Genomic DNA, 22805 nt, shown 5'->3' with positions numbered 1-22805 from the left:
GCACAATATTTTCAGCCTGTTGGACGTACTGGGGTGCATCAGCCAAAAGTTTATTGAAGACGTCCAGTGTCATAGAGATGCTCTTTCTCTGCTGTCTGGCATTCCAGTTAGTTAAATGGATGAAAACAGTTCCATTAAACACGTTGATGGACAAAAAATGTTTGTCTGCAAACTAAACAATAACTGAATCCGACATGTTTCTTGTGCGGTAACTTGAATGAGCAGCAATGACAGAAGTGTGCAGAATTTGTAACTGTTCTCTGGCAATAACTGTATTTATAATGAATCATGATTTAGCACACACAAAAAATACATTGTTTAGTACCATGACTTTGTCACACCCAACCATACCCAATCACCCTCGTGAACCCAGGCAACCTCACTGACTTGCAGAAAAAGAAGTAACGAATCCTGACACAGCACTCTTCAATACCGAGTTACCTCTACAAAACAAGAGAGAACCAAGACAAACCTCACTTTCATTACAAAGAAATGTTTTCATCAATAGCCAACCACCTGCATGTACCGAGCTACCTCGCTGACTTGCAGAAAAAGAAGCGGTTAATTTGATCATAGCACTCTTCAGAAAAGGTTAATGTCTTACAAAGCACAATATCCATCAACGTACCGAGCTTATAGGGAAACAACAACATATGGCTAACCATGACATGTTACAATTATGAGAATGAAATGAGAGGACTATGTATGATTTTGAACATACCTCAACTGATCATCAAAGCACAGAGACGGTTTCAGCAAGATTCTTGTTTTAAACGTGTTTAGGACGTTTTCTGACAGAGGATAAACTACCAACGTACAGGTAAGTAAAAGAACGCTCAGAATATCTTGACTTTTCATTTTTCTTTTATAATTTTAACCTTATCCACTCAGGAATGTTCTATTATATCTTTAATTATTTCAGAAAAACAAAGTAGAAGTTTCAAAGAAAAAGCATGTAATAGTGGAACATATACATTTTTAGTAGGTGAATAACTACGGAAAACAAAATGTCTGAGCATAAAGCGTGTTCTGTCTTCCAATGTGAAATTTGTGGGTATTGTTTCAAACAAAAATGTCACTTATTACGACATCAGAGGCATTGTGGACAAGTGGGTACATTATTTACCTGTAACCATTGTCATCGATCCTTTAATCGAAAAGACAGTTTAAAACGGGATGCTAAAATTTGTTCCAAAAACGTTGTCTATCATCGTCAATGTTCACATGCATGTAACTGTGTAACACCTATCACTAATGAACATACATGTCAAACTTGTCATCAATCTTACCCAACATCTAAAGCATTAAGAATGCACAAACAAAACCGACCATGACATGACAGGTGGTTGTAAAGGTAAAGGTAGGAAAAAATCTAAAACAGCTACAGTATCTGTTCCTCCACCAACTTCCTCTCGACCACCTAATAATCCTCAAATATCTGATAACACTTCACGACCATGTTCGAGACAGTACTTAGAAGGTGATGTTAGAGACTATGACTTTGATGGTCAGAATAGCACGGATCCATTGAATTTCATGATCAATGAAGAAAGTCAGATTGTTGAAACAATTGAGGAGGAAATTCGTGAAAAAAAAGCGGTGAAATGGGGACTGTGTCTCCATATTAGAATGGCTAAGCCCAGTCGGGACGATGATAGCACAAGTTACCATGAGGCTTATTTCAGAAGTGTCCTGACTGTAGCTACAGAGGGAAGTGACTTAAATCAACAATATCTCGAAGCCGTGCACAAAATGCTTCAGACACTGGATGATTAAGAGGGGGTTCATTCTCGTTTGAATATCTCTGTCATTGTCACTGTCACTGTGGTGAAGGTTCAGTCTTTAAAAGGTTGTAGTTATATTCCACTTCCACCAACTCTTGTCAAGAAAACTAAAAGTATTATCAACATCCAAAACGAAGATTCCCCTTGTTTTGTCTACACATTTTAGCAAAACTGTTTCCAGCTGACTATCATACAGATCGAGTCACACACCATCTCCCTTACTTGAACAGTTTGCATTTAGAAGGTTTTACTTTTCCCATGACACTGGAACAAATTCCACGATTTGAAGAAGTGAATAAGTTGAGTATCAGTGTATATGGGTTTGAAGATAATACATTGTTTCCCATGTTCATCAGCAATCAGATAAATGAAGATAAAAACAAAGAGATTGATTTGTCGTTACGTTCACAAGAAAGTGAATCAGATGATTTTGAAGGAATCTTAGGGTTAGAAGAACACGTACCCATGGATGTAGACACTAAACCAAATACACATTACTATCTCATTACCAGATTAAGTGGGTTGGTCAGAAAAAAAAGCAATCTAATCACTGCTATCAGTTCATTTGTAGGAAATGCTTTTGGGCCTTCTCATCCGGAGAACGGTTAGAAAACCACAAACGTTATTGCTATGACAAGGCACAAAGAGTCGTTATGCCTAAGCCAGAGGAAGCAGTGTATCAGTTTGGATTACGTTCCCAAAGCAAAACAGACAGAGCCAAGTTTGTTATTGTAGCTGATTTTGAGTCCTTGCTCATTCCTGAAAACAACCCATATAGTACAAGTCTGAATAAGCATGTACCATGTGCCTATGCTTACAAAGTGGTACGCACAGAGGAACAGTACTCTAAGCCTGTACAAACCTATGTAGGAGAACAGGCAGCTGAGCATTTTATTGAAAGTATTTTAAGGGAATATGATAACATCCGGGCTTTGTTGGATACTGTCAAACCAATGCAACTGACCAAACAAGATTGGATAACCATTGCTAATACTCACTCATTGTGGTTTGTGTGGGAAACTTTAAACTTGGAAAAGAATAATGTGTACTGGTTATTGCATTATGAACCAGTGCTGTAATCTTACAGCAAATAAAAAACAAAGAATTTCATATTTCAACAAATATTCCATGCCATGTAGAAATACATGCCTATGCCATTGATTAAAGCTTAAGTTTGATTGGTAAGCATGTTTTTTCATGGAAACAGGGGGTAGTAGGGTAACCTAGTGGTTAAACTGTTGACTTGTCACACCTGAAGGCCCAGGTTCGACTCCTTACATTGCTGTGTGTAAAGTGTGAAGCCCTTTTCTGCCTCTCCCAGCATGATGTTGCTGGAATATTGCTCAAAGCGGCATAAAACCCAACTCTCCTCACTTGGAAACCTTTGCTATATACACTGAAAATCTAATCTCATACATTGCATCATTATATACTGAAAAGCCATTAAAACGCAATTGGTATTTGTTGTCCTGAAACTTACAAAAAGTTCTATTGAAGATTTTTTTCCTGCGATACAGAGGGATGTAGGGATAAAAGGCTGTTATTCTGGCCCATTTCGAGTTCGAGTCCCGGAGCATTCCTCTCACATGAACTTTGATACTTAAAACTGAACCTTTGACATTTCTCGTAAACACAACCACATTCATGAAACACGTTGTGCACATGCATCACCTGCACCCAGGCCCTGTAAAGCACAAGGAATTGTGGAACTCAATCACTTTGAGAAAATGCCACACTTGACACAAGACGAAAGGAATCAGGTTATCGGTATGGTCAGCCAAGGTGCTTCAGATGTGTTGATTGCCAGGCACTTTAATGTGCATCCATCCACTGTAAGTCGACTCCAGACAACGTTTCGGGCTACCGGAAGTGTTGCTGATCGTCCGCGACCTGGTGCACCACCTGTGATAACAGCTCGACAAAACTGCAATATCCGAGTTTCACACTTGCGAAATCGGTTCCAAACAGTTGATGATTAGGCAAGGAGGATAATTGGGACAAGTCAACGTCATTTCAGCGCCCAAAAGGTGCAAGGACGCCTTGCTGCCTTCAACATCCGGTGTCGTCACCCGTACCGTGGTCCAACCTTATTGCATCGCCACAGACTTGCCAGACAGCGATGGGCAGCAAATGGGGCCAATCTTGGCAACAGGACATGGCCAGATGTCATTTTTTCAGATGAATCCAGGTTTAACTTATCCTTTGCAGATAACGTCCACAGATTTATCGACGTAAAGGAGAAAGACTTGCGCCAAACTGTGTCCTTGAACATGATCGTTTTGGAGGTGGTGTCATGATCAGACCACAGACCATCAGAGGCTGCAGACCATCCAACAGCTGTTCCTGAGTAATGTGTGTCTTTCAATGCCCCAAAGACTGCGAGCATGTCTTGCAGCGCACGGTGGATACACACGATATTGACTGCAAGTGACCCCTCCTTTGTGTGATGTCGTTGTTGCGTCACTGATGTTGTTGTTGACTGGACATTTTCAGATGAAATTATTCACAGATGTTCACTTAAAACATATCTGCCAGTTAGGTTTACATATGTTGAAATTAGTGTGAGTAAAGAGAGTATGAATGTCAAATTGCATTTTTAATGGCTTTCAGTATATACTGAATGTCAAATCAATATCATGGCTAAAAGCAGAAATCTTACAGACCATTCAATTTTTGCTTGCTTTATCCACACTTCCAAAACAATCAACAAGTTTTAGAAATATTCCGCAAATTTATTCCAAAGACATAATTACTCATAACATATCAAACATTCTTTGCATTTCCCATATGCTAAACCTGCAAAAATACCGTAACAGTATGAACTGGAATATTTTCATGGTCACATATCTAAATTCTCACTGAATTACCTGAGAGTCCCAAGATGTCACAAAGGAATTCCTTGCTGATGACAGGCATTTCCTGTTCAAGCAAGTGTCCAAAGGATGATGTGTAGGGGCTTTAACCCTTATATCCCACCAAGTGGATCATTTGAGGCCCGAAGTGCACGTTGATGGTAAGCCAAAACTTCATTTCTTTATATAAATGTTCAGTAGTCAATGTGTTCCCTGAAAATTACAATACTGATTGCTGTGAAAAGTTTCAATTTAAATTATTTTGAAATAATTACCATTAATTTTAAAAGCAAATATTATTACATTCCAGTCAACGCCACTTGATAAAGCTTCCTTACGAATACATTGCATAGTAACTGCCAATTAAAGATGAATCGTCCAGCAAGTTTGAGAAGAGGAACACTTTTTATGAATAGACAAATTGTTTACTGCAGTAGATGCGACGTTTCTGTGTAGATCCAAACACCATTATCAAGCAAATGATACACAACATATGCACAAGGAGAAATATATACATGAAAGGTATTTGGGGTTTATATGTACGAGTCTCCACATTTGCATTTGAATGTGGTAGACAACGCCTGAAGGGTCTTCTTTGCTGCTTGTAGCTGGTTTACTATTGGCTTGTAGGATATGCTGAATTGATGTTCCTTTCTGGAACACAACATCTATGTTGGCTTGCTTCTTTAGTAATCTGCGGATATGGTGGCTGGTTGTATCGACAACGGGGATAATTGCTGACGTGGTGGTTTGGGGTTGAGGGTGGTCTTGATGGTTCTGTTGACTAGATTAGCTGGGCACTGATTAAGGTTTATGAAGACATGGCGAAGGTGTTCTAACCTCGACTTCAAGGCCTTGGGTTGTGGAGCCGATGTTCTTTGTTCTTCTGGCTAGGGTGGCGATTATACATCTCTTGACTTGCAGTGGGTGATTAGATGAGAAGTGAAGATATTGGTCTGTGCGGGTTGGTTTCCTGTAGACACTTGTTTGGAGTTTGTTGTTGTCTTTTCGACTTGGACGTCGAATTTCATGCGTGGATTTTGGGCATTAAGGTGTTTGAGAAGGCAGATGGGATCATCGGTGGGGTTGATTATGACAAAAGTGTCGTCATCTTTCCGGAACCAGCATATTGGTGTGACGGGTAAGGTGAGGAGGGCCTTGTCATGTAGATCTCGGTGATGATGGAGGAGAGAGGTGATCCCATAGGTTGACCATGGGTTTGTTGGTAGATTTTATCAGACCGGGTGAAGTATGTTGAACCTATACAGGAATGGAGGAGGCGGATGATGCTTTCTACTGTGAGATGGGTGTTTAGGTTTAGCGCGGATGTCTTCAACTTTTCTTCTAATGATGGCTAGGGCTTCGTCTCTTGGTACATTGGTGAATAGATCAACCACATGATAACTCATTATTTTGCCTGGCTGGGTGATGGTGCTGATCTTGTTGCAGAATTCGTTGGAGTCTGAGATAAAGGATTTAGTTAATTTACCTAGAGGGGCGAGAAGGCGGGCGAGATGCTTGGTGGTATTGTAATGAACTGTGTTTCTGGAACAGACAGGAGACGGACTCTGATGCGGTCTTTGTGGACCTTGATGGTGGCTCGGGCGTAGGGTGGTCTAGGATGGGGAACTGTGAGCTGCTTCTGAAGAGTCGGACCTAAGTTCTTACAGGAGGGTTTTGTGGTCTCGTTGAAGCAAGGTGGTGGGGTCTTTCGGTGTCATCTACTTTCCGGAAAAAGCATATTGGTGGGACGTGTGAGGTGAGGAGGGCCTTGCCTTCGAGTTCTGTCATGTAGATCTCGCTGATGATGGGGGAGATGTGATCCCATAGGTAGGCCATGGGATAAGAGAACTCTTAGAGGCAATCAACATCAAACGCCTCAACCCGACAATCAACAGAGGTCAACGTTATTACATCCCTACAGCTTACGATCAAATAATAAAGAATAACCAACCAACCAACCCTTTGGCTTCAGTCATTTCTTATCGCAACAAGTCTCATGTCAACACACATCAACCTCTTCTATTGTATAAACCCAAATACCTGTCATGTATATATTTCTCCTTGTGCAGATGCTGTGTATCATTTGCTAGATAACGGTGTTAGGATCTACACCGAAACGTCGCATCCACTGCAATATAGAAGTTGTCTATCCATAAAAAGTGTTCCTCTTCATCATCACACCAGCTTCTAAATGCCACTTAAGGAAGTTTGAGAAGCAATTTTCGCGATGTTTTGCTCCAACCTGCTGCTGCAGATGATGATGGTAGTGGTGCTGATGCAGTTCCTTCTGACAGTGGTTCAGATTCTGAGTTCAAACCTCACTTTGAAGAAAGTGTTAGAGACAGCAGTGACTGTTTCTAATAGTGAAGAAGAACGTAATATCCTGTCAGGTCCTTTGATTTAAATCAAAAGGGGGTGACCGGGCCTCACGTGTTGTATGCCACAAATTGCAACGTTGCAATTTGTTGTATAAAATTTGTGGATTGCAACGAGTTTCAAAATGTGAACTCCCGAGTTGAAAGCTTGGTGGGATAAGGGTTAATATGTTTTATAACTGTACATAAAACACTTCAATGACTTGCTGTTTGAACACCAGATGTTAAAAGAAATCTGAAGATCTGTTTCAGTTTGTGTTGCTCTTGATGTCATTGGTAATTGTGGTGATCTATTCCTCCTTTTTTTTCTCCTCTTAAAGATGTGCATCTGTTGCAACTGAAAAAAATAAATAACGCATGTGAGACCAAGTATGATATACTTAAGGAAATGTAAACAGTTCCTTACAGTGTTGACATCAATATATTATTGATAAATTAAGCATGTGGAAGTTATGTTTACCTGAACATGCTGCACCATAAACAAATGCTACATGGGTTTGTAATAATCAAGCTCATATTACAGAATACATTTGTGAGAAACACCTATTCAGAGCTATTGGTACCAATCAAAGTGTGGATATAATCATCATTGTTTACACGCTATTAAATAATTATTTAATTATTTACATTTATATTTTAGAATTACACCTGGAATTGCATTGCACATAAAGTTATCTCCTGGATAATTCCAACTGCAAGATACTTTATTTATTTACAAAGTTCCCGATAAAATGTTTTATGCACAACTTTACAAATATTGACCAAATATTTGAAAAATATTTTTGTGAGATTACAAAATATCTTTACATTGTTATGGATAAACTTAACTGATATTTGCCATGATGAATTACGTAAGTTATAATAAATGCAACAACTGCAAAATCCAACTGTGGTGAGTTAATTTTTATCGTCACATTGGCAATATTTCAGCTATATCGTGACGAGAACAATTTATAATTATAGATCAATACAAATAGAAATTAAAAGTCTGTTGTCAAAGAACAGTTAAACTGCTAGTTTATCACATGTATTAAAGTAAAATTAGCACGCTATCATGAAACGATATTATTAAATAGAACAATACAATATAAAAATGGGGTATAGGTTGCCAACAACTGAAGGTAGATGGGGACGGGAACTTACAGTACTTTTGCTACCTGCATGGACCCTATCTGGATTTACATCATCCCCTCAGCTGTTGACAGTTTAGACATTAATTTAAACGAACACATATACTATGATTAAAATGTGGTAAGATTAAACCTTCTTTGAAAGATATGGTCTTACATACCCTCTCAGGGGACAATAAAATGCCTAAGCACAAAGATCGTGACATCTCTCAACCTGGACCGATTGTTACACAACAGCCTAAGCTCAAAGATCGTGACATCTCTCAACTGGGGCCATTGTTCCACAACAGACTCCGCACACACCTCTTGACATCTCCCAGCCTGCTCCACAACTGATTTTTCCTCCATAAATCTGGCGTCATCTAGATCTTTGTGACCATGCACATCAAAGGAAAAGTTGCCATAATTACCGGCGGTGCAGGTGCTCTTGGACAAGCAATGGCCAGAGCTTTGTTGGAGAAAGAAGCCAAGGTAACGCAAGAATAATCAGTCTGAGGTCATGTTACTGTTTTTCATCCTATGTTCAAACGAACAGTTTGCAGTTCCCGTGGCCTCATTCAGTGGCGTCGCCTCAGCTGGGGTCGTTAGTGTTTTTGTATCGTATTTGCATTTCCCTTAGGGAAGAGCTGTTTGACCAATGAGTGTTACTCATATGACACAGACAATATTAAGTTATAGAACTTGTGTTGTATAAAGCGTTGACGTTATTGAACATAAGCGAATGTTCCACTTGTTGGGCCAGTTAAACAGCCTTATGTTACAACAATGATGTCAGCGTAACATGGCCTTATGGCTTAAAGAGACACTGATCTTGTGCTATTCCCGGGGACTGGTTAATGCTTTTGTTACTTTTTTTCCTCCGCGAGTACCCGGATGATATCCCAGAATACGTGACTGGGTTGTGATCATCTTTGTCAGCAAAGATGAAACACCAATTACAATTTCCATCTTGATTATTGTGATGTATCAGTGTTTAAATACAAACATACCACTTTAATATAATCATTTAACAAACTTTCACACCTTTAAATGAAACGTTACCTCAAAAAAGATGAATCAAGGTTGAAAGTCGGACATGAAAATCCGCCCATGCTAGTCGTAAGACGCGACCAACGAGATTGGGTGGTCAGGCTCACAGGCTTGGTTGAAACATCTCATCTGATTCCAAATGCGTAGATCGATGCTCATGATGTTGATCACTGGATTGGGTGATCCGTACGCGATTATTACAGACTGCTATATATAGCTGTATTATTGCTAAGTGTGGCGTTAAAAGAAAAAAAAAAAGAAGACCCTGAATTAACATCGATTTGTCAAGAAAATATTAATACCAATTCGATGCTTCTTAGATAAGTATATTGTATATTATACACCTAAATCTACGTAGATGATAATTTATTTTATGCTGTGGCAATAATACACTCCAGGACAAAGTACAAACATCAAGCTTATACCTTTGCACGGCAGTTTCAGATAAGGGAGTCGGTATTATCACTGCATCGTCTGTGTCGATGAATATAATGATAGGAGTTTTATGTCATGATTTGATTTCAATAAATGTCAAGGGGATGTTTTTATAAACATAGCCAAGAGCCTCGCTTGTGTCTTTAAGTCATATTTCGAGAAAACGCTGTGGCCTTTCCCCACAAACATCGATATGTGTGTTTTATGTCTCAACAAATAGACAGTATTAAAGGAGTAACTAACTCATTAGTAGGGTAGAAAAAAACTGGTAGTTAATATTTCCAGTGTAGCTGTCGAAGGTCGCTACCGTTTTTTACCGGGTTGAGATTCTTAAACAGAGAGCAATGGCAGTTAATGGCATGTATCTTTTGTACCATGTACATCACTAAGCAGGTCTGGACTTTCCCCTCACTCACTCACTAAATTCTGACGCGCAATATCAAAATACAAATATCTCTGATTTCCTAGCCGCTGTTGAAATCTGAACGTTGATGTGATACAAAATACTTTAACCCTTTTCACACTCATAAAAAAACAGGTACTTTATATAAACAAAATGTTTCTCAAGTAAAGTGTGCAAGGCTGTTACCTTGCTTGTGCAAGAATAAGAAAACAGAATAATAATAATAATAGATATGTAGTTGAAACACCTGGATGACAGTCCTTTTGTTGTCCATTTAAAGACCAGTGCCAGACAAATCACCATTAGTACCACTTGTTGACGTTTTCGCATCATCAATCTCCGTCTCTCCAGGCAGAAAAACAGACCAAAATGTTAATTCTTTAACATCATGTTATATTCACGATATATCATTTGTTTAACACAGGTGTGTATCTTTGACATCCATGCTGACAGAGGTGCTGAGATAGAGTCTTCACTACAGAGTCAGTTCGGAGGAGACAAAGTGTCTTTCTCGCTGTGCGATGTAACTGACGAAAAGGGTTTTAAAGGTATGGATCGAAATGACCTTACCTCTACACATAAGTAAAGAGTAAGATTAATGTGCAGTGAAATATTTCTATGAATGGTTCAGCTAAACCATACATTTTCATAAATTATGGAATCAGCAAGAATGGAGCTCAAGGGGTCGGGGATCTTCACATTTGGGAACGGATACAGATTTGTTGGGTCGTTGGTTCTGAAGATTGTAGTTGTCTCATTATCATGACATATGGCATTGCCGTACGTTAGTCGATCCGATGGTTTCTTTCCAACATTATGTTTGTTTATTTTAATGAAAACATTTTATGTAAAGGATGATGTGATTTTCAGAACTGACAAGTCCTAAACACGATTGTAAGAATTTGTATTGGAACTTGATATTTGCGTGCTGACTCGTCACCAAACCACATGTCCTACATTATCCTCAAGGTGTACATTTAATGTCATAGATGACGTTTCTGGTTTGACATTAAAGAGTCTTGAAGAGGTTTTGTTCTCTGTGCTGCAACAGTAGTGTTCGATCAGTTTTACTGTCTTCACAAACAATAATAATGAACCCTTCTCAATACATGTTCTTCCTTGTTTCTAAGAGACCTTCGACGGCGTCGTGACACGTTATGGACAGGTGGACATCATGATCAATAATGCAGCCGTCATCAATGAGAAGATAGACATTGACAAGATGCTGATGGTTAACCTGGTGAGAGAACACAGCTGATTCAATATTGTTATGAGTGTGTGTGTGTGTGTGTGTGTGTGTGTGTGTGTGTGTGTGTGTGTGTGTGTGTGTGTGTGTGTGTGTGTGTGTGTGTGTGTGTGTGTGTGTGTGTGTGTATTTAATTTGTAATATCACATTGATTAAGTGATAGTCATTATGGGTCACAATGTTTAAAGTTTTGAGCGTGGGTTTTGGCTCGTATCTCGCATCATATATGTTTAGTGGCAATAGTATTTGTAGCGGCACGCCTTTTTGATAGCGCCCCAGAGTTGCCTCCCTTGGCTGGGTTTATTTGGTTTTGAATTCCGGGTCTTGTCACGTCCTGTGTTTTCCACGCGGTTCCATGGCGTTCTGAGAGAATGATGATGGAGCCTAGCTTTGCTAGAATGCTCGAGAACTGTGTAAGAGCTACATAAAGGCTGGTTGTAGAGTAGTGCACTACAGGACTATTCACATGACTGGATTTATACACATCTGTCTGCCATCGTCGAGTTTCTCAACATTTCAAGACTGACCGTGCTTGCCTGCTGTCATTGTAAACAACCTTCAATCAGTATATCTGTTCTCACTGTAAATTTCAAGACTGGCGAGTTTATATCTTATATATGTGACCCAATATTAAGAGTGAGTGAGTTAAAAGTTAACGTCACATCGGCAATATTGCAACCATATCGTGACGAGAACAGTTGATATCAATAGGCAAATCAATAAATGTACAACGTAAAACCTGTCATCGAAGGACAGTAAAACAACTAGAATATCACAGATATACATGTAAAACTAGTAATGAAATCTAAAACATTCTAACTATAGGGAACAACACAATATAAAAATAGGCTATAAATCGCCAACAACTGAAGGTAGATCACCATGCCAGGGACCATGTGGACTTACAATATTTAGATTTGTGTCTCAATTGCACTGTACTAGAAATCTGTATTGTCATTCATTGTAGCTTGCTCATTGTTTGTTCAATATACTATTGAATGTCTGAATATTATTGACTTGTCTGTGTTCTATTTTGCTGGTTCATTACGGGGATTCTTAAACCATTTGTCACGGCAAATTATTAACCATAACAAAATGACCTGTCGATGATGGTCAAAGAGGTGTATTTGTTTCTTGTCCAATATTCCAGCTCATGACAGCGGTCTGAAAATAATGAAAATATGTCATTAGACCACAAATGTATCAGTCAGGCCAGCAAGCCGATCACCAGTTCTATCCAACATTTTCACGGCTGAAGTAGTGCTGTAGAGCAGATAGCTTCTATCAGTCGTCATCAAGATGTGTTCAAGACTGGTTACTGCAAAAACAACTCATCAGTTGAACATCAGTTCCTGAAAGTCCCGAGGATCAGTTGTGTTATCAAATGTTTGAGAAAAGAAAACAGCCACCAATATAGTGACGGCAATCTCCTGAATTGAAATGGGGTTGCTGAAACTAAATCGCTCAGTTTCAAGAGAAATGTCACATTGATAGCCTGCATGATCACCCCCTGGTACCAGACACACAAACACTCAGTCGTCTGATGATGTGAGATATTGTCGGTATTCTTTTTGTCGCGGATATGGTCACTATCCAACTCCCATAACATCTAGGGTAGCGTGAAGCTGACAACAAAGCACTGACGTTGTTGGCTTCAAAGAAGTCCTTCACAATTATACCTGCATGGGGTCCCTCCTCGTCATGTTGATAAAGGACACCATGTAGTGGCTATTGTTGAAGTTGGAAGAAGCATATCATACATGTCCTTCTATTAACGATAACCAGTTGTGTTCTCTCCTGCCCACAAATTCCTCCCTACACGATAACGCCCCTTCCACCATATGGCATGGCATCTTGAATGACGTTCCGTCTCCCTTCGACAGTGAACACGCTGTTTCCATCAACTTGTCTGAACAGACAAAACCATTTTTCACCAGACCCTCTGCCTGTTCCATCTCTACCAATGACGTACACTAAACATCTCAATCTCTGGCGGTGGTGTTCGATTCTTTTGTGAGATCTGTGAATCTAAAAAATATGTTCATGTCAGTGTACGCAAAGAATAAGGAGTGAAACATTGATGTGTCAGATACCCATTCAGAGTCCAACAATATGGTTGTGATGTATAATAACATCAACTTTCAACGGACCCTGACAAAGACGTCGGAAGAGTGTAACGAATATTTAACATATTGGGATACCTCTCTGTATATAGCGTTGTGATAACTTCAATATGCTTCATAAAGAACAATTCCCAGGGACGTCAGTTCTGTCCTCCTGTGGCAGAAAGTGAGTTTCGTTATGATTATATATGTGCGTTACGGATTAGTGTGAAAATGTTCAGGGTGATTTGAAATGTAACACACACAACACATCTATAGAACTTGCAAATGATGTGAACAGCAGTTTGAAATTTATTGCACGTGTAAATTGGCAGTGTGACTATTATCATATATCAAATACAACATGCGCATGTTACAGTCTCTTGTTATGAATTTATAGAAAGTACATCTCATTTATTATTCACTCTTCAAAAGGAGAAACGGATAAGCCATTTATAGGCGGTATTGCGTTAGTTTCAGAGCAATTGTTTCAAGTAATTTCAATGCTAAAAAGGTGAAAAATCACAAGTTTATAGACAAGGAGTTCGCCATCACCACAGCAGCCTTTATTGTTGTGTTTCTGTTTACTTGAGTTCAGAAGATGGACAAGTCAGTAATTTGTATGGCCACCAATTGGCAACAATTACTATTTGGCACCGTCTCGCAGCAGACTGGATAAGTCAAAGAAGTCGCTCCTACGGAGTTCTTCACCACTCTTCCTGCAATGCGATGGCTACATGTGGATGTGTCTGAGGCGTGTTTTGACGTTGACCTACACGTCTATCGAGTTCATTCCATAGGTGTTCGATCTGGTGATCGGGAAGGCCATGGCAAGACACTGACGTTAGAATTGGCAAGGTAGCAGACTGTGAGGAGTGCTGTATGTAAAGGAGCGTTGTCATGCTGGAACAACTCCCTCTGTAGGTCCATAATCGGAAACATGTGACGTTGATGCACCGATTTGCTGTCAAATTACCCTGACCCTCCACCATATCAGATCTTTGTGTGCTGGATATCGCACCCAACACCATGACACAGTCTCAGCCGAAAGTGTTATATTTTGCAATTAGGGGCAAAACGTTCATTTCTCCGATCCAACGGTAAACACACTGTCTTCCATCTCGCCAGTGAAGACGAAATGGTGATTCATCACTAAACCAGTCTCGTCTCCAGTTTCTAAGCTTCCAGTCCCAGACTCTACGGCCCCATTGCAAACAGTTGCGCTGATGGACGTCTCTCAAAACAAGGGCGACAACTTGGTCGAATCCACACTTCACACATTCGATTCCTGACATTTAGGTCTGAAATTCGTCACAGTTCAGTTTGGATGTAGCGTTCCTGGGCTTGGGTGGTACCTCTTGGATGGCCCCTTCTCGGGCGACGTTGGATGGAATGGATATGCAGGAAACAATCCCAAAGGCAACATAATGTGCTCTGATGAACGTTGAAATGTCGGGTTGAACTGCAGACTGCGACTCCCCAGCTTCAAGGCGGACTATGGCCATGTTTCGATTGGCGGCACTCTGTCGTAACATGATGATTTCCTCTTAAAATCTAAACACAACGTTTGTCTTTTCATGGTGATCGTTACAGCATTCGCTTATATTTCCGCGTGCATTTGGTTTACATGTTTTCTTGGTGACATTTTGGCGAATATTTCATCAAACGCTTCTAAAACAAGGGAAATTTTGAAATTGCCGCGTTTTGACGCTGAAGCTGTTTACAATTACACAAAGATGACGTTTTGGAAAGAAATGGTATATTTGTATTGTACAGCAACAGGAGTCGAATATTCTCAAAATCACTTTTGAAGTGGTAACCAGCGTACATCAAACTCATCTATTGTATAAACTCACTCTGTATGTGTATTTCAATCAATATCACTCTGTACATCAACCTACTCTACTCAAATCATTAATTAGCAATCCAAAGTACATCCACCCTGTCAATTGTATATACTCACTATGCCGCTGTGTATATATTCTCCTTGTTTCAACTCTTTGTATCACCTTTACAACTTCTAAAATGCCTCCCAAAGACGTTAACAGTAGAAAAGTTGACCTGCATGTTATTAAAACGGTTGTATGAAAGTAATTTACTGTGAAGGAAATGTAGATGCAAATACAACTGTAGAAAAACTTACATACATTTTCATTAAGCACATAAAACTGTCCCTGTCTTCGCAGGGTGGCACCATCAGAGGTTCGAACCTCGCCATCAAGCACATGAGGAAGGATGAAGGTGGGGAAGGTGGTGTGGTCGTCAACGTCTCCTCCATTACAGGTAGGTGATGTTGCCTCCGTGATCGAGATAAATAAGTACCAGTAAGACGATAAAGAACCACCATACTTATGTATAAATACCGCTCTTGTTCTCTTTATCATATGATTTAAACCAGCCTTTTGGGCAAAAGAAGAAACTGAAGTGTATTGGACCTTTGTTGAAGGGTGGAGAATTTGCTGTATTAACAATCAAATATCCAAAACTTTAGACTTAGCATGAGTTCAAAGAATATATTTCAAAATAATTATTTCTGAAACGTAATACAGTTATTCTTTTAAACTTAAAAAAAGGTATTCGCATAATACATACATCCTGTTCCTTCAGTTTTCAATTACATAAGAAACGTTTCACGTAAGTCCAGGTGTATGAAGAATATAGAACGAGTGAATTATTCACCATGTGGCCATGACACAAATTACCAAACACATACTACCGACAATAAGTATGGTAACACCCAAACCTCAAAGAATAACAAAGTAAATTTAAAGTGGCAGGGTCGGTTTATTACAAGGGTAAATAAAACAATATTTGGTGTAAAAATTGTAATGGAGTTATGGTCAGATATCACTGACTACAATTCTAGTACAAGCAGCGGAAGAGGATAGGGGTCAGAACTGAAAGTCACATAATCAATAGTGAGTGTATCCTCCACGTTGATTGATGCATTCTGTGCCTCATTGACCTCACAAGGGTACGGAGGGTAGCTGGTGGAATCAACTGCCATTCTATCTGGAGCCACTGTACGAGAACCTGAAGAGTCGGTGTCATTCCATGATTGTCTCTAACAAATCGTCCAAGAATGTCCCATAGACTTTTAGTTGGAGCCAGACCCGGTGAATAAGCTGGCCACTGCATCACATTCACATTATTTTGTTGCAAGAAGTCTCTAACGAATCGAGCTCGATATGGTCTGGCATTGTCATCTTGCAGGTGTGCTCCGGCACCAATGGTGTTCAAAGCTGGAAGAACCAGAGGACGCAGAATCTCATCCCGGTACCTCAATCCAGTCAAATTGCCCTGTACATGGTACACAGGAGTACGTGATGTAAGCTGAAGTCTCCCAAAACCATCACAGAGCCAAGACCAAATCTGTTATTCTCCAGTAGCATCATGGTAATGTTCTCCGCGCCTCCCATCGTCAGTGAAGAGTACCCCGGACCACTGTTGATGATTCCATCTCAAATGTGCTCTGGCCCAGGCCAGTCTTGCAGCTCGATGATGTGGACAGAGAGAATTACGTACCGCTGGACGATGTGACCGTAGATTAGCAGCTCTGAGACGGTTCCTGGTGGTTGAGATGCTGACGTTTGTGTTAGTTGCATGTCTGAGCTGCAGTGGTAGAGCACTGGCAGTTGTGAAACGGTTCTTAAGGGTGTTGAGTACAACATATCGATCTTCTGCCCTTGTCGTTTTTCGTGGCCTTCCTGATCGGGGTCTGTCCTGTTATCTGCCAGTGGTTTAGAACCGTTCCCTCAGCCTGTGAATGACGGAAGGGGACACCTGCAGACGACGAGCAACGCTTCTTAAGGATTCACCATCCTGTAGCCATGCAATGGCCCTGTTTCTGTTGTGGTCGTTTAATGGTCTACGCTGAGGCATGTTGGGGTAATTGCGAGGCTTCAACACTGTCTGCAGCTTCTTTTAAAGGAAAAGTTGCCACAACATGCATGAGAAGTCTGTCTTTCACATGCACTAGGTTGTTGTGTTTGGGCGTTTGAATCATAGGTATGTTTTGACACCTTCGTGTTTTGCTGTTTTGGACAATTTTTAATTTCATCAAAACTTAACGAATATTGAAGCAATTGCTTCAACTGTTGTTTCAACATGTCGTTTAAAGTGTCCACTAAGCACATGTCACAGACACCTTTATGAATTAATGAAGCCACCACTGTAGGGATTGTGCATGGCTTTCAAATTTGAGGGTGTTCCCATACTTTTTGTTTGTAGTATATATATATATAGATGGTGATGGTGTAAATGATAAACACAAAGATAATGGCGCGTGACAATGATAAACTGGCCAGAATGATTATCAGGAATTGAAGAATGAATATTGGAGTAGAAGTAGATGTGACGTAGTTATGTGACAATCCTAGTTTTGATGACTTTGGTATAGTATTGTACATAATAACGACAATGCGGGTACTGAGTTTAGTAAAAACATTCTGACGTTTTTCTAGGTTTAGAGCCGATCTTCACTGTCCCAGCATATTCATCCACAAAGACCGGGGTAGTTGGATTCACAAGATCCTGGGCAGTGAGTATAGCCGTTAAACAGTATTACGAACGGCTTTCAAAATATGGCATAGCAGATTTACACAATGTGAGCACATCTTTTTTAACCTTTATAGCTTCATCCTAAAAAATGAACAATACTAACGTTGTATCATGCTCAATTAATCATTGACACAAAAGAAGTTAGAAACGCAACGAAATCAGAGACATATTTCATGTCCATCCACACACGTATATCGGCCAATCAGAAAAAAACCAGAAATCTGTTAGTGGTCTCGCATAATTATTTGTAGATCCTGATTAACATAAAATGATTGTTTAGCTGAACATTATCTTTATAAATCAAGGATTTGTTTGTTGATGTACCTCCATGTCATGATATCCAAACAAGCAACACAAAAAAACACATGCTAACAGTCTAAAGCATGTCAACGTTATCGGCACCTTTGACAACAACAAACTGAGAACGGGACCACCTACCACATTGGTGCATTGTGAAAACGTTAAATTTTCCAGACAAATCCCTATCTGAAAGACCTGGGCTTGAGATTCTGCTTGGTGTGCCCCACAGCCTTCAAATCGTTTGCAATTCCTGATCCAACGTCAAATGTATTGTATGTTGAGGACATGAAGAAGCTTTATGGAAAGGGTGGCTTCGAAGAGTAAGTATCCTCAGAACATGCTTGTGAGAAGCTGCTGGAATGTTGAAGAAACATGTATATTACTGTTGGATTCAGCTTGCAATAAGTTTCGAAATGCCAGAAATGTTAGAAATGTGACACAGAAAAGAAGTGCCTGCAAAAGGTTATTTATTTTTGATTGCGTCATTATATATTTGTTTGGTTCGGGGTTCTTTTGTTTGTTTTTTCACTCTACCAGAAATTACCACAGACCCTTTGAGAAGCTGTCTAAACAGATCATTGTCATCTGCATGAATCTGAATCGACAAAGGTTCGCGACTTGCAGTTCAAGGGCAGACAATTTAAAGTTAATTCACTAAATGCAGCTTTTGGCAGGAACTATCTCAGAATACAATCGTCTAATTGCTTCCCTATGCCCATCCGTTTCGATTAAATGAAATCGTAGGGCATTACTGTAAATGTTACGACCATGCATTTTACCATTTTTCTTATTATTTTTCAGCTAAAATCTGCTCACTTTACATTTTGTCAATGAATGTCACTATCAAACTTACCAAACTATACGGAGCAAAACTTTAAACTTGACACTTGGGATTTTTTGGGACTACATTTTTAATATTAGGTTCAAGAGAACATTTATAGTTGTATGCTGTGCACAGAACATCTTGACATCAAAGGGGGAAAAAAAACCCAAAAAACCCAAGTCTCGCGGAAAATCCTTAACACCGAAAACGTTCATGATGTCAAGGTACCCTCCAAAATAATGTTCACTGCGTGAAGAACAATTCGATTGAGGTCTTCAGTAAGGGTTGTTGTCTTCTCTAGCGTCTCTTACAGCCACACAACATCTAGTCAAGGATCTTAGAAAGCTAGTAAACACACCTCGAGGAAGACGTCGACATTACCTGCAAGGTTTGTGGTGGATTGACTTGCTCGCAAACACCTCGCCCTTGCTCATCCCAGATGTGTTCGATACGCGACAGCCAATCCAGAACTTAAATACCGGTATTTCATAGAAAACTCTGTTTAAGAATTGCCGTATGCGGTCTAACATTGTCTTGTTGAAACGTCAGTCCAGGGTCATGTCTGCTGCATAAATGGAAGCAGGACATTTTGCAAAATCTGACACCCGTACTGGGCAGCGTTTAAGTTCCCTAGAACGACAACAAGGGCAGAACGTCCATGTGTGCAAAACGAACCCCATATCATTGCGCTTCACCACCAATTCGATCCACTTCACGGACACCGACATGAGTGTGATGTTCACCTTGCCTGCGGTACACTCGGGCCCTGCCGTCCGCAAATGTCAGCATGAATCAAGATTCATCTCTTTGTTGAACCTTATGTGTCGTGTGGCCCACACCAGTCGGTTGTGGCAATGAAGAGGCAATAAAATTGGTCCATGATGGGGTCTATGGGTCGAAGTCCAGCAGCAGGCAAGTGATTTCTTGGTTTGTGCAGTTATCCTTCCCTCAAACATCTCCCTCCTTGTGGAAGTAACAAATCTGTTCCGAAGATGAGGCAATCGTATTGTTTGATCTTCCCGGAGTGCCGTCACTCATGACACTCCCGGCCTCGGGCGGTTAGCAACAGTTCCGGTTTGATGCACTCTCAACCTAAGATTAAAAATCAAAGTCTTTTGCCTTACAGCGACCACAGACTGACCAGCATCAAGCCCCCACATAACACGCTGACGTTCTTGACAAATCAAGGTTCGCGCATGAACTCAAAGCATCCATACTATATACTACTGTTTGATCCGCATTGACTACAAAATCCTTCTGTATGCCTACAAGTACTTCCTCAAAATTTCTCCATCGTACCTCACTAATTAAACTACTCAACATCTATCGTCCTCCGAGACCTCTGAGATCACAAAAGCAAAAACTGTTCACCATTCCCAAAATTCAGACCTCAACTTTCGGCAAGAGAACAATCAAATATGCAGCGGCAGAAAAATGGAATTATCTGCCGAAAAAACTGAAATCTGTCTATTCACTGCCTTTCAAGTCATAACTACAGACTCCCAGGCTTTCACTTGCTGAGCACACACTAGGACACTAAATGATGCGCTGTAGAAATTCATCAATTATTGTATGCTTGTACATTTATTTCATTAAACAGAAAAAGAAATATGTCGAAATACATCAGTGCCAAGTCTCAGTTGACGCAAAACCTATTTGATATATTGTTATTGGATAATATATGTCAAAGACATTAAATGTGGGGCCAACATTGTCAGGTGTATTGTTCAGCAATCCTTCCCATTTTTCAGAGATTATTCTAATTCTTTCTACGTCATAAGCATGTAATATATATGTTGCAGTCAATGTGTAAAATCATGCAATTTGTAAAGTGCCTGAAATTTTCAGTCAATCTGTAAGTTGCCTGATTCACTCAGTCAGTTTGTAAAGTGCCTGAAAAATTAGTCTGTTTATTAACAGAATGGCTTAAATGTTTTACCATAGCTGGTAACAGGAGAGAGGGGCGGGTCAAGAGGACTTGGAGTTCAGTTAACAATCTTACTCGGTTCAACTCATCCTAGAATTGTTCTGTGTGGACGAGGTCAAGGGACACAGCCAACTACGACAAACAAACATGATGTAGTACACTGGCTCACAGCTGGTGTTTCAGATAAATGGACGTGAGACCAAGCGAACGGACGTCCATGTCATCCTTAATTTGAAGCAAGAATATGTCGTGGTCACTGTTTGAAGATTGGTCGATTGATTTGTGTAAACTAGTAACTGTTTGTCATTGAATATCATACCAATGATTTTGGGTAATATTGATGGCTCATATTTCTCGATCCGGGGTAGAATAGGTCTTCAGCAACCCATTCTTGTCATAAAAGGCGACTATGCTTGTCGTAAAAGGCGACTAACGGGGTCGGGTGGTCAGGCTCGCTGACTTGGTTGACACATGTCATCGGTTCCCAATTGCGCAGATCGATGCTCATGCTGTTGATCACTGGATTGTCTGGTCCAGACTCGATTATTTACAGACCGCCGCCATATAGCTGGAATATTGCTGAGTGCGGCGTAAAACTAAACTCACTCACTCCCTCACTCATATTTTTCAGTGCAAAGGACATAGCTGCTTCTGTGAATGATCTGCTGGAGGATGACGACAGTAACGGCACCATAATTCACACGTGTCCCGAAGGACAGAATCGTAGGGTGAAGATAGAGGCGACTGATGAATCAACTTAAGGAGTCACTCTCAAATACATTGCCAAGCAGTTGGTTATCAGAGAGGTTCTGAGATCGATTAGCGTGAAATTTTGTACAGCAAAACGTCAATGTTCATTTTTTAATTAAAAACTATGCTGAAGCAATATCACATACTTATTGATTTTTCAAGGTATCTGTTGTGCTTCCTGACATTGAAATATTCGCAGACTGCATTTGGAATGGTGAATACATGTTTTACTTCGATTTACCTTTGTTAATGACTAAGTCAAATACATAACCCTGTACAGTACAGACGGAATATACCACTGTTGCTGACGTACGTCTGTACTTTGCCCTTCTAGTAATTGAGTATATACTTTCAGGATATCGTTATATCAGTCTTCTACTTTTGTATTATTTATCCAGTTATTAACAGGGGTATTTTATTAGCTTGGAACACAAAACCCGTTTCTTTGTCGTCGAATTTAAATAATATAATAATCATAGTCCTTTTATATATTGCGCGTTTATCCATGCACATTGCATGCTCAAAGCGCTGACATATTACCAGTGGTCAACGAGTACAGAACACTCCCTGTGGAACATACAACCGGTCGCCTGTCAGGCGCTCAAGGTTCAAATTCAGACTACCATCGTATCATACCAGGTACCCAATTTTACTGCTGGGTGGACAGAGGCAATTTTGAACAAACTCACTTGCCTAAGGTGAGACCACATGCGTCACATGTGCTTCATTGTGGGGCAGGACTGAAGTCCTAGAAACTTTCAGGAGTCAAGCTGCCAAACACGGTCACCCATCCGAGGACTGTCCGCGACCAACGTTGCTTAACTTCAACTGATTGTGACCTGATCTCTACGCACAGGACCACACACCGTCACTATCGAATTGCGACCTTTAATATCGTCTGATCGTTGGTTTGTATTTCGGTTGGTCCTTAATATGTCTTTCTGAATTTCCAGCACCATACAGGTGCACGTAGATCTTACACTAGTGATAAACAAGTCAATATGGAAATGAATATCGTAAAACGGGAATCTAAAAATACATATTGACATCTTATGACATGGAAGAAACATCCCAGGACATCTATCA

At 40.1% G+C, this 22805-nt stretch overlaps 1 protein-coding gene and 1 long non-coding RNA gene across 3 annotated transcripts in view; both read left to right on the top strand.

The window, feature by feature from the left end:
- Positions 1–8465: 8465 nt before the first annotated feature.
- Positions 8466–22805, top strand: part of LOC124284267 (15-hydroxyprostaglandin dehydrogenase [NAD(+)]-like) — a 36755-nt gene continuing 22415 nt past the window's right edge. Inside the window, exons 1-4 of one of the 2 annotated variants that reach the window (XM_046720343.1) lie at positions 8466–8615; positions 10436–10559; positions 11142–11251; positions 15546–15642. In XM_046720343.1, the coding sequence (XP_046576299.1) occupies positions 8523–8615; positions 10436–10559; positions 11142–11251; positions 15546–15642 (424 nt within the window). In that variant the 5' untranslated portion in view covers positions 8466–8522. The remainder of the gene's footprint in view (positions 8616–10435; positions 10560–11141; positions 11252–15545; positions 15643–22805) is intronic. The other variant, XM_046720342.1, reaches the window with a different exon arrangement.
- On the top strand, positions 18488–21855 carry LOC124284269. The gene is made up of 2 exons (XR_006900511.1): positions 18488–18539; positions 21601–21855. It is a non-coding gene; the product is annotated as an uncharacterized LOC124284269 (long non-coding RNA).

Source organism: Haliotis rubra, unplaced genomic scaffold (genome assembly GCF_003918875.1).
Source record: "Haliotis rubra isolate DU_JTF1 unplaced genomic scaffold, ASM391887v1 Scf332, whole genome shotgun sequence".
In the NCBI taxonomy this organism is placed as follows: Eukaryota; Metazoa; Mollusca; class Gastropoda; order Lepetellida; family Haliotidae; genus Haliotis; species Haliotis rubra.
The sequence above is the reverse complement of the archived record's forward strand: the minus strand, read 5'-3'. Positions and strand labels throughout refer to the sequence as shown.